Genomic DNA, 13,345 nt, shown 5'->3' on the forward strand with positions numbered 1-13,345 from the left:
GTGGTTGGTTTTCAGGATAGTTAACATCATCAAAGTTTTTTGAGTAAATATTGGCTGGCAGTTTTATTACTGACATTTTTTTTAGCTGATATTGTGTAGCCAAAATGTCCTTAACGATGTTTTTAATACAAACAAACCTTTTACCCTTAAATGTATGCAAGTCAAATCAGAGATATTATTTAGCTTCATAATACCTTATTACATACTTATTTTTTTAAATGTAATAAAAGTGAAATGAAGTATATTATAATAGAATATAATATATATTAATATTAATATAATAAGAAGACGTTTCAATTTCTATCAGGTCATTTTTAATGTTAGAAACGCTGTCAAACCTTAGTGAGATACACCTGCTGCTATAATAACAATGCCCAGTATACATTCCAAATTATTCCGCCAAGTGACATATCGAATATTTTTTAAATAATCGAAATAAAATTTCAGGTTGAAACATCGACTCTAAAAAAATTACCTGCGTATCCGTGAACCAGGATCACGTTATCCTTGGTGGGCTCGTAATCCCGCCGTAGCCAGTCAGACTGCTCCAAGGGGTCCAGCAGCCGTCGTGGTCGACCCGGTGTATACAGGTATACATGCACGTCCGGATCTGGGCAGACATCACGGTCGTTTCCGCGCCTCCAGGTGCAATCGTACTTATTGTACTCGGCGGCGGCGCCGCTCTCGATCGCATCCCGTATCGGTCCCTCTCTTTTCGCTTCCCGCCATTCGATTATGTGGGTGCAGACCCGCGATGTCAGGAACGACGCTACCAGGACCATCAACGCCACGGACACGCGCATCTCGCCGGGGTTGTCTTCGCTGTTGTCGATGCGAGCCTCACGCCCACGTTTCGGGAACTGAGCAACGCGGTCGTTCCACGATGACTTCGTCGTTGAATTGTCGCCACCCGGGATACCGTTTTGTTTCTTAGTCTCCCTTCCTCGAGAATCTTACCTTCCCCACCTATACTTGAATAATTCGCACTTACCGAACTAGGAACATTATGGAGTAAAGGGAGTATCGAATCGTCTCTTCTCGATCTTTTAAATAAATGTCCTCTTGTTATTCAAGGAAGAGACGATTTCGCTGGAGAACGCGCAAGAGATCTTCGAACTTTTGACCTTATTCCGATGATTAGAAATCATCGTGTTAACTAATTTTCGTACATATAGATTGTAGAAAAGAGCAATCGTTATACGAAAATACATATATTAAGAAGGTTTATAAATATTCATGTGTGGATTTGTGTCTAACGGATATCTACATCAAAAATGTTAAATACACATCTATTTGTTTAAATGTGTAGGGTGTCGTTAATAACGTTTCTTAAGAAATCAATAGAGAAGTTTGATGTTAAAGAAATAATTGAATTTTTAACAGAATGAAGAATCTTGCATATATATTATATATACATTCTTTTATATATTTTTTTTTATTATAAAACGCTTATAGATACATGTAATGTAACATGTATATTTTACGTGTATACACTATATTACAAATATAATTTGCATTTATTATATTATTATTATTTATTGTACATAAGAACTACAGAAGCTGTAAAAAAGAAAGATTACAGAGATATAGTATGTACACAAATCATGAGGCACCAGCAGATTGCTGCTACTAAGCCTCCTAGTAGACATACGAATTAACTTATGCGGCGAAAAATACAGATTACATTTACAAAGATGAAGCGATATACGAAAGCGTACATACAGAGGTACTTATCACAGTACATTTAGTGTTACACAGTCGATATTAATTTTGAAGCGACTGAACAGAACGAAGAAAATGAAAGGGGACGATTGGATGGAAGAGAGTAACATGTTATAGAATTTTGTAGCAGTATAGGAAAATGCAGCTTTGAATTTGGAAGTACAATGTCTAGGGAAGGATGAGGAATCATGATGATATATACACGATATTATAAAAAAAAAAAAAACGGTATATATATCGATAGTTTTTAAACATGTTATCTATCGTGTTTCTTAAAAAATTAATAGATAAATCTAGAGTGTGCTTGTGTGTGTTAAAGAAATTTTACGGTTGAAAACAAAATTGAAAACATACAAAAAATTCTTTTATACATATTTTTTTTATTAAGTCCTACAGTTCATATTTATACTACACGATGTAATGTTATGTATGTTGACTTTCGGATATCTCTTTTTTGTAACAGAGGAGAAAATGTTTGCATAAGATTATTTATATCTATGGAAAGTAGGTTGAAAAATCAGATCATTCTTGTTAAAACTGAAAACTTGACCCTGAAATATTTCGTAAGATTAATCGACGCAGCACCATAAAGAGAGAGGAACAGATCTTATCAGGAAAAAAGGAATGATTCAAATGACATATTACTGCAGCAAATTTTCATAATCTACATGGATTAATATTTAGATACGTGAATCTACATTGTTCAATGAGTTTTAAATTATGAACTTTTATCATGTCTGATTGTGAGAAAGAATTAAAGACTTTATTATGCATAACGTACAAATGACAATGCGATCAAGTTGCGAATAAAAAGTTTGCAAAGAGAAAAGAAAAATACACTCTAAAAACTAGACGAATTCCGTATCTTATTATTCGATGGGAAAATCTAAATTTACTTTGCATAATAAAACGATTTGTAATAATTAAAATGTCGATGTGCAAAGCTTTAGCATTGAGTGAAAGTCTCCGAAAAGTTAAATCCGAATGCATCTCGAATATCCTGTTTTCGAACATGTTTCTCTTCGCCCGAAAGCAGAACAAGGTATTTACATATACACCTTTATTCTTTGATTCCGAGCATGTCCTGCGAGTTCACGCGTATCCATATTTGAATAGATGTGAAAAAATACATTGTCGAGTATGCATCACAGAATTGCACCATACAGAATCATATAGATCTCATTTTCCAATATATTGAGACTTAGCGTCTTTTTGAAAGTAGCAATTTTAAACTTCAACACCCATTTTTTAATTGGTTTTAATTTCGTTTATTTTTGAACAAACTTATAGCTGCTTAAATTTTGAAGTTCGTAGCGCTACGAATTTTTGTTTCAATCTAATAATGTGAAATAAATATGCATGAGATTGAATATTTCCCACAAATATGTCGATTAAATGTACAAAATAAGCATGTAACATAACAAATATTTACTGTACTTAATAAATGATTCAATCATTTCTCACAGTGATGCAATGAGAATGAAATGGAGTAAGACAAATATGTACACATATAATTTATTATATAAAATTCTAAATTACACAGCTCGTTCGCGACAGCTGAAGCAAATTGATTGAGCAACACCGTATGGCGGAAATGTCGAAGATGAGAGTCTTCGCTGTTGATATCGACGAAAAATATATTTTAACTCATGTCACGTTCTCCCCGCTACGGAGTTAATTCGATACATCAAGTGCACAACGGTAAGTGACAACGGTATTATTTCACGTCCGTTTGAGGCCTCATAGAAATGACTGCTTTACATATATATATACGTTTTTTTTTTTAGAACCAACTTAAACGCTTCGTACATATGTTTCCTTTTTAAGCATAGAGAAACTTATTACAGGTTCAATTATTAAAATATGTGTGATTATCGATAACACAATTAAACATCCATATTAAAAAATTATTTAATAAATAATAATCTTCTAATTTTCTAACGTTATGTTAATGTACATGATAATGTATGTACATTATCATGATAATATTCAGTTAGAAGGGATTAACTTCATACTATTAGAATGTAATATAAAATGTTAATTTTAACTAGATGTATAGTGAATTTTCTGAGACATACTATTACTTAGAATTAAAATTAATATTTTTTGTACAAAAAAATGTTAATTTTAATATGTTCTAATATTCACTAAGCAATCAATTTTCCAAAACAGATCCATTCTGGAATGGACTACATACAGCTACATACGCGCGTCATTGAAAAAAACCACTTTCAAAATTAGTACCTTACATATAACTTACAAACAAAAGAGAGAGAGAAAGAAAAAGAGAACATACTTTCTCGTTTGTTCAATAACTGTATCGAGATTCACGTTGTAATTCCATGAAAAGTGAAAGTTATTTATTAAGTCGAATCAAATAGTTTAACGTGCGTATTACATTAAATCGAAGAAATCCTCATAATTTCTTACAACAAAAATTATTTTACCTACTCTATAAATTAGTTATAAGAAACAGAGTATTTACGAAAAATATAAATAATAATACAAAGAATACTACACAGAATAGTGAACAAAAATTCTAAGATGTTCTTCGAGTGTCTTATTTTTTTTTTTAAGTAAAACTATCAAAATTTCTTGAAATAAAAGATCTATCGGTTGAAAATCAAAGATCTATCAACAAACTATCAGGATTGCATATAGGTAAAAACCTTTATTTTCTTTTTCTAAACGTTATTCTAGTTTTATCTAAGACAATATATTTCAAAAAACTTTAATATCTGGAGTCTCAAAATATTTAACATTGATAGAAAATAATAATGTCATATAAAGGTTCTCTTTTAAAAAAATTTAATTTTGAATTTTTGCATTTTATGTATAATATTATAGATATATTACATAGTGTTTTTGATTGTAGGGTTTTGATTCGATTCAGGTTGGTTCAATGATGCTTTACTATTAGTAGAGCATGTAGTATATAACATCATCAATAGCAAAGCATTAATCCAACCTAAGACGGATCGAAATCTGCTGCAGCTGAAAACACTAATAGAATCGTTTATTTCGTATGTGCTACAATTGATAAAATTATATTATCGTTGTTAAATTTGTCAGAAGAAATATATGTATATGCAGTCATATAATGCATCTTGGTGTATTATTTTAAAAAAATATGTCATTATCTATATAATTTTTTGATGCGCGCAAAAAGATATGAAGTAAGCGGTCGTGTTATTACAGATACGGCGATGACATATGTGTACCGCCGAAAATTACTGCTGTAATGTTTACGCAACGCGAAACGCAACGATCAGATCCGCTGTTTGAGGTGAAAGTTTTGAAGCCTCATAGATGTCCGATTTAGCATAAGGAGAAAGTCTCGTCAATTGAATTTGAATCTTGGAACAAATTAGCAAAGAATCGTCAAAGTTAGGCGTGAAAGATATAGTTATGTTTGCGTTAAGAGATTGCTTCTAAAGAAATATTTGTGCGTATCATTCCTTTACGATTAACAAGAACTTAACGTGATGATGAAAGTCGCGATGTGAACACGTATAATTTTCCATTATCGGTAAATGCAAAATACCATCGTAATGTGTACGAAATGCTTCGTACAGAATAAAATTTATGCAATAATAAACTACATTTTTTGTGACGTGATTAAAACGACTAATCTCGATAAATGTAAATAATTTATTCCCAGACTGAATTTTATTAATAATTTGGTTAAACAAGAACAATACGGAGAAATAACATTTATTGATTAATATAAATGCCCATACAATACTTATTGATAAATTAGCTATAATATACTAGAGAAGGATGATAGAGTTACGTACATTATATCAGTTGCAAGTAAATGTGCTTTATTTCGACAGATAGATCACAATAAAGATTCTTGGAAACACACAGCTCTAAAATATTAACAGACATATTTAATTGAGTGCACGCGCGTACGTCGAGAATAATAGCAACTTATAAATATATTTGGCAATTTCACTGTCCAAGTATGAGGAAGTACGAAACTATATAAAAATCAGTCAGTTTACAAAAATCCGGCAGCTCGTAGTCACGTATAGGAATCAGAAAAACTCAATACTATTGTACAACAAAAACTTAGTATATATTATAATTTGATTCAGCTAAAAACTTATTATATATTATAATTTGATTCAGTTTTATTTTTTCCTGGATTTTTTAAATGATTGTCAAGTATTGAAAAGTCGAAAGAATCATCGAAAAGTCGAAAGAGACATCGATATAAACGCACGATGGATTAAACGAAAATTTACATATTTGCAAATAATTGTTACTTACACAATAATGTTAGCTTCCACAGATATGATAGGCACAATCCTACGGGGATCCAAAAATTCTACATAGAACAGCTATATACAGGAAAAAATAAACATCTGCGAGTATAATGCATTCCAGATGAAATGCTAAATTTGTACACATATTTATTTAACAGCTAGGTTCTGTAGTCTGGAGTCGACAGCGTTGCTGATCTGTTCTTTATCTACATCCATGAGCTTTCCTTTTCAGTTGTTTGCCGAGGATTGACCCAATCTAGCACACGCTTTTTTGTGCATGAACCAATGTAATCTCTGACATTCTCTGTCACAATATTGCACCGCTTTGCATTTGCTACACTTTTTGGTAGCCTTGTCCTCACCGCAGGTCACGCAAGTATGGACGCCATCAAAGAATCCTCGTTGTCCATTAATTGCAGCTGAGATTACAGAAACGGTGGACGGTGGATCTGTGCTTGCCAATGTAGCAACTATCTGACGGAAAATTGTGCTTTCTCTGAATGGAAATTCTCTTACAGAATCCTTCAAAAATGCTTCTTGATATTCCGGTAAGCTGTCGGTTTTGTTGCACTTCAAGAATCTTCGTATCAGAAATTCTACAGTGTCGGGCTTTTTTTCGTTACTCCTGTTGCACCACTTCTCAACTTTCTCTGCCTTCATCGCTTCCTGGCGTTTCTGACATTTTAATACCTCGGCAACAACACAACTGAGATAATGGTACTTAAAGGCCATTATTTCGTTTATTTCAACACCTCGAGTCATTTCTCTATTACGCATGGATTCTAATACTTTTTGTATCTAAAAAAGAAAGATAGTAAAATGAGTAAATATTGAATATCAGTAAATTTGTTTCTTCACATAAAACCAAGAAACATATACTTGATGTATAAAATATATATTTCTTGATATTTTGATACATCAAAATGTATTTGATATATTCTGATGTATCAAATAAATAATACATTAATTACATTCAAATATCAATTTGTCCTATATATTGTCTTACTTTTGCTGCATTTTCTAGAAGTGCGGGAAGTTTTTGTAAATTCATGCACACACGTACAGGATTCACATTAATCTGTATTATAAATTTATGAAAATAATCTGCTAGATATGGTGGTAGCATGGGTTCAGTCTGCAAACCCTGCGGCTTAATGTAATAATCTATATCAGCTTTTGGGATAAAATTATTAATAGTCGCCACACAGTTATGATTTCCCACAAACGCTGCCATTTGTGCAGCTGTCCTGCCTACGCTGTTCTGTGCTGTCAAGCATGCTCCATATGACATCAAGAGATGACATAATTCAGCATTTCCGCTTAAAGCAGCAAAATGAAGAGCAGTATATGCGTGTTCGTGTAGACACGCATTTACGTCAGCATCCTAGAACGATTAAACAATCCTCATATATATTACAAATTAATTATGTATTATGTATGTTGTTATCAATGTAAATTAACTATATTACTCTTCAACTTATTCTTTATCATTTGTTTATTCTTAGAGCTAGACAAGGATAAAGAGTAAATTAAATTGAAATTAAAGTTAATTTACAGAAATGAGCATTAGATGTTATTCAATAAATATAATTAAAATATTAATAATTTCATAGAGATGTAAATTCATCATGAGAAGATCGTGTAAACGTCATTTAGACAATTTATTTAAGTATACAACAGGCTAATCACGAGATACAACTCTGTAGACACAAAATATTAATGATAGTCAACATAACCTACATGATCGAGGAGTAGCTGCACAATTTCCTTATTTCCCTTATAGCAGGCGTGTTGGAGCGGGTTCATACCATTCTCATCGATAAAATCCATTTTGATCTTCTCCTGTGCCAACAATGTCTTGAGCTCGGACACCTCATTCTTACTGATTCTCTGGAAAATTTCCTGCTCGAATTTCGAGAGATCTTCCATAGCAGACACCATATTGTTGTGTGCAGTTGTGTGTCACTCACAGACACAGAGTGACGCAAACAGAACAGAGAGCATTCTCGAAAAGGTCTGATCTTTATTTCTACACTACCTCACTTCAACTTATTGCACGTTGTGCAACAATATAGGTAGTACAGAAATAAAGAACAGACCTAATATATATATGTATCACCAGAGAGACTGGTATCACTCAATCCGGAAATATCCCGAAAACTGTAGAAATTTTTTAATAAACGCTTTTTTATCAAATTTGACGCAACTTCATGATTTTAAAAACGTTATTCACATAAATTTTTAATTAAAATTTTAATAAGGAATTATATTCAAATAAATTAATTTTAGCGGCTGTAGACTTCTTCTTCTATGTTTAGTTGACTCTGGTTCTCGCAAACGAGGTAAACACATAGCCAATCATATCCTAGACGTTTCCAGTTGAACAAAGTCGAAAAATAATGATGCAATGCCCATGAAAATGGCGTAACCTGCTCGGACACCGGGCGCCTGGCGCCTGCGCAAGGACGCGTGCCAGGACGAACGAACGGGTCGTCCGAATTCGCGGAACAATCGAAAGGGAATACATCGCACAGTCAAAGTCGGCGAGACTTACAAAAATATACGATTAGCAACTGTAAAACAACCATGAAATTAGCCAAAGTAGAGAGAAACCTGAAAGAGGCCACGTCGGCCTTCTTCCTATATTCGATAATTTGCAAGATTAATGTCAATATGATTGCGTTGAGTCCATTTTCCGATGCCGTATATAATAGACTTGAGCGTCCTATTTATTTAAATTAATTTTTAGATTTATTATCAAAACCGTTCTTATATATAGTGCACGCTACTGTATTTGAAACTGTGCTCGTACAAAAATAAAATTAAGAAGAAAATAGAAATTAAAATTTCTTAATGTTTATGCAACAGAAATAATGTTAATAGATATAAAACGAAGACTTATAAAAAATCGTTGTAGTGCCAAAAAATGATTATTTATTTCAAATAAATTGAAAAATAATAAAATTTTTAAATAAAAAAAAACCCAAATTTAATTTCTTCTGAAGATTTTATAAGTATGATATGGAAAATAACAAAAAAATATGTATATTAATTAAAAAACAAAGCAAGATTAGAAGAGCACGTAAGAGTCAGTTAAGTATTTCAAATATGTGAGATAGTCAAAAAATAAAATAAAATATATTAATAGAAAGGCGCAATATAAAACAATTATTTATCAATTTATTTATTTATTAGATATATTTATTAATTATATTAGGTATGAATATATCTTCTTTAACTCTTCAAAACTCGAAGTATCGATTATTCTTCTATCACGCAAGCAATTAAAATTGAAAGGACAGTTTTAAAACATTAACAAAAATTATTAAAAAGCAATGCCAACAGCAGTTTTTGTTAATTAACAACAAACCACGAGATAATTTCAATTACGCTTAATATGCGGCGTAACAAGTCCCGCGATTACACCATAGAGCGATTCTTTCTGCCTCTTCTGTGAAAATTGAGTAAACCTGGCGTAGGCGGTTTAAATTCATTCGTCACACTTTTCAGCGGAAACGCGTTTATTGTAACGAGCAAAGATAAGAAACGCTAATAAAACGAAGACTCGTTGTGTAGCTTGCAGCGCAATGAGTAAAAAAGTTTAAAAAGAATTAATAAAAATTCAATTTTTTTCAAGCGCTATCTATGATTTTTGGAATATAATACAATTATATTTAATTTATAGATACATTTTTTTTGCTTTGATTTAAGGAATTAATATAAATCCAATTTTCAATAGCTACGAATAATCCTTGAAATATAAGCTTAATTTCGAAATGATTGCTAAAGACTTAATTTTTATTTACTGTAAGTAATCATAGAAATATAAATTTAATTTGAAGTTTATAAATTTTTTTGCTTTTATTTAAGAAATATTGATAGAAGCTCAGTTTTTTTAGTATTTGAGATATATGTATGTATATATGTATATAAGCTTATATACATATATAATTAAAAAATTATTTTTAACTAAAATTTTTCACTAAAATTAACATTTATGTTATGTTAAATGAGTAATATATTTTATTCATTCATTTTTCTTATAATTATAATTTACATCTTAAACATTATGTTTATTTGTTCATTTATTAACAAATTGTTATTTTAAAATTAAAAAGTATTGAATTTCACAAACTGCTTAAATAACATAATAATTATATTACGTTAAATTAACATTTAAACATGTTAAAAAATTCAACACAAAATATTAACAGAGCCTTGAATGGATCATTTCCAATATAAATACGAAATGTTTTTTTCGTACTAGGGTGCGTAAAATGCGATTTTACACCCCGGAGAATTGTAAATAAATAACACCCAATTACTCCTCACTCAGCAAAACAATCCATGAACCTCATTCCCCACCTTCACAGCTCCCTAGTACGAAAAATTTTGTTTGCGACTCGGGAGTAAGGTTTTCACACCCGCGTGTGTTCGACCGTACACTCGGGCTGGCTTCGCCAGCCCTCGTGCCGTCGAACACCCTCCGGGTGTAAAAACCACTTTTACTCCCTAGTCACAAAAATAACTATTTTTATAGTTTACTTGTTTTTCGCAAGGAATCGTAATGGTATAAATGAGCTGAGCTGTTCCTTTAGAGAACAAAATTTTATTCGACAAAATTATCCTTACATGCGTAACGCTACGTCGCGCTGCGGGTCAACGCTAATCGGGATCGTACTCCAAAGCCGCGGCTGTAACAGTCTTCAACAGGATGCGACACGTAGTGCGGCGGGAAACGGAACGCACGTGTTCAAGATCAATTTTGCACCGCTCGATTTTCGAAACAATGCGTGATTTTATTTTTCGGCAACTTACAGTCGAGTAGAAGTATTCTGCAAAGAAGACACACACATCACTATAGGTGAGACCTCGTCAGGACATCGCGATTTTCTCCTTCGAACTAAATACTTCTTTCTCTCCACTTCTTCCATACATCGTTTCGTCATTACTGGCCGAAATCTTCACACATCCCCGTGATAAACATAGATTTGTAATATTATGATTAACTAATGTACTATTTTTTATTAAATAATGCCCTAGAGATTCAGTCATGGCTGTTGTCTTTGTGAACGAACGGAGTCACTATTATCTCGGCACCGCGTTGTCAATGCGGTATCGACAATATAATGACTGCGTGTCGTCCACATAATATAATCTCACATAATAAATCTAAAGGAAAAAATATCTCACATTTATTACCTATACAAATAATAACGAAACTATTGAAAGTAACAACAATGTTAATACAGCGGTTAATACAGTGTCGGTTGACAAATCATCGGTGCGCTAATTAGAGAAGCGTGTAACGTTAGAAAATACGGTACGATATAATCCAAAGCGGTGCAAAACTTTCCTGTGTGCGGTTATAAGCCTCGGCGAAGGCCCGGCCAATATGGCTCTTGGGCGGGCACGCTCGCCCCGACTTGAGGGGGTTGCAGGTAGGGAAAAAAAAACGGTTTACAGTTGACAGGGTTATAACCGACGATTTTTTCTTCTTTCGCAAGTTCGCTAGTTTCTTCGTTTCGGAGGCAAAGTCATTTAAATCGTTCAATCGAGTTAACAAGGCCCGAGCTGCTACCTATGGCTGCGGTGGCAACTCGGATGCGATGTGTATAAAATATATATATATATATATGTATACTTTTAAATATGTATTATATACATACACATGTGAGTTTATAGATACGTATACATCTCTGTATCTAACAACGACTGCTAAATAAACTATATGTATTGTATATGTGTGCGACGACGCGACCCTGCGTGCCTGGGATGAAGGTAAGAGATGAGGGATGAGAAACGCAGGTCGCGACGATCGCTTCGCGATTCTAACGACTTTCTATCACGACGATTTCGAGATGCTTAATTCCTATACCCGGCCATTTATCATTGGCCAGTTCACGCAGCTACAATGCGATACACGTATTTATTGTACCTACAAGTGTGGAATCCTTCGCCAGATTCCGATTACCTCTTCGACGAAACAAAGCCGTAGCGTAGCAGGGGTATGCGACGCAGAGGTCTTTGGACATTCATAGGATACGCAAATTTGTGCTATTGTACCTGTTGGGATTTGTTGCTATATAAAAAATAGTTTTTATCAAGAAGCAAATCGATAAATTATGCAAACTTATTTGATCGATACGCTAATTTAAAATAAAAAAGTAAACAGAAAAAAAATTTAGCAAACTAAGAAAAATTGATAAAAATTACATAAAATTAGTTTACTAAATCAAATTAGCTTAGTAAATAGTAAACTGGGAAAAATCGCGAATATATGATTGATCTTTTGGATAAACTGTATGTGAAGTTGTACTACAGAGCTGATTAGAAAATTTGATTGAAAAACGCAAAAGTTCTTTCAATGAAACAAATGTAAATCAAAACAAGATAGATAGCGTTTCTGCTGAATAGTGGCAAGGTAATCGAGACATAGAAAAAAATAACTATAGTAGCATTTAATAGTTACAAAAGGTTTAAAAGGAAAGCACTGTAGTGACGTATAAAAGTAGCCAAAGGATTAAAACGCATATAGATATTACGGAAAGAAAAGATATTATTGAAAAAATTTTCTAGTTTTAAAAATAAACAAACAAAAAATTCATATCAATTAGAATTCTGATTATCTCAACTGGAATTATAACAGATTTTACTAGAAAACTCTTATTTGTCCATTTTCAAGAGTTACCATTTTTCTGAATTTCAATTAATGCAACTAGACTCTTTTTTCCAATGTACAAATACACAATTACAACAATCATTTTTTAATTATTTAAAATATTAAAGCAATTTTCTAAAAAATAGTCTCTCAGAAAGTTACTTGCAAATGCTTATCTCTGAATTTACGTATCTATAAGAACCCCCGTCAAATACCTACAATATGTCGATCAATTCTACTGGCCCTGACTAATACTAGATAAATGACGAACGATTCTATCGCAATGAAGGCGTTGCATTGAAGGGGAAATCACGCGATGTGTGCGATATTTTGCGATTATGAGAATTAGGAAACGATTTATCGTCCTCGTTATCGCACAATAATGTGTAAGTGGAAGTAGATAGACAAATAGAGTTACGAGCCGGCACACGTTAGTTAGAATTTGAATACTCGTTACGTATTATGATCTTAAACTACTGGAGATTGCGACTGATTCTCATATCGCTGATGTTCCACTACGAAGTTCACACGACGCGTTTATTCGCGAATCGACCCGTATTCGTGGCATATATTTAATGTTTTGCGATCATATATATACTCGTATATATATATCTCATAATCTAAATAAAAACAAAATATTTAACACTAATTTATCGGAATTATTTTTAACTGCAAAGAGGGTTAAACACGT

At 32.6% G+C, this 13,345-nt stretch overlaps 2 protein-coding genes across 2 annotated transcripts in view; both read right to left on the reverse strand.

Annotated features, from left to right (window-relative positions):
* LOC108782156 (phospholipase A1) overlaps nucleotides 1–803 on the reverse strand; it is a 2,563-nt gene extending 1,760 nt beyond the window's left edge. The window contains exon 1 of the mRNA XM_018550340.1: nucleotides 476–803. Coding sequence (XP_018405842.1) covers nucleotides 476–803 — 328 coding nt within the window. The remainder of the gene's footprint in view (nucleotides 1–475) is intronic.
* Nucleotides 804–5,863: 5,060 nt separating this feature from the next.
* Nucleotides 5,864–7,949, reverse strand: LOC108781785 (ankyrin repeat and MYND domain-containing protein 2). Its single transcript, XM_018549868.1, has 3 exons — nucleotides 7,734–7,949; nucleotides 7,000–7,377; nucleotides 5,864–6,791 (listed from the first exon to the last, which is right to left on the reverse strand). Exons 1-3 carry the CDS (start codon nucleotides 7,932–7,934, stop codon nucleotides 6,222–6,224), a joined length of 1,149 nt encoding a protein of 382 aa, XP_018405370.1. The 5' UTR covers nucleotides 7,935–7,949; the 3' UTR covers nucleotides 5,864–6,221.
* Between the last annotated feature and the right edge of the window lie 5,396 nt (nucleotides 7,950–13,345).

The sequence above is a fragment of the Cyphomyrmex costatus genome, unplaced genomic scaffold (genome assembly GCF_001594065.2).
Source record: "Cyphomyrmex costatus isolate MS0001 unplaced genomic scaffold, Ccosl1.0 scaffold123, whole genome shotgun sequence".
Classification (NCBI taxonomy): domain Eukaryota; kingdom Metazoa; phylum Arthropoda; class Insecta; order Hymenoptera; family Formicidae; genus Cyphomyrmex; species Cyphomyrmex costatus.

Bases quoted from the DNA above. Each gene is read 5' to 3' on its own strand.
- LOC108781785 (XM_018549868.1), bottom strand. From the start codon at position 7,934: ATGGTGTCTGCTATGGAAGATCTCTCGAAATTCGAGCAGGAAATTTTC. The intron at 7,378-7,733 runs GTAGGTTATGTT...TAATCGTTCTAG, and splicing joins TGCAGCTACTCCTCGATCAT to GATGCTGACGTAAATGCGTG. The intron at 6,792-6,999 runs GTAAGACAATAT...TTTCTTTTTTAG, and splicing joins TTCTAGAAAATGCAGCAAAA to ATACAAAAAGTATTAGAATC.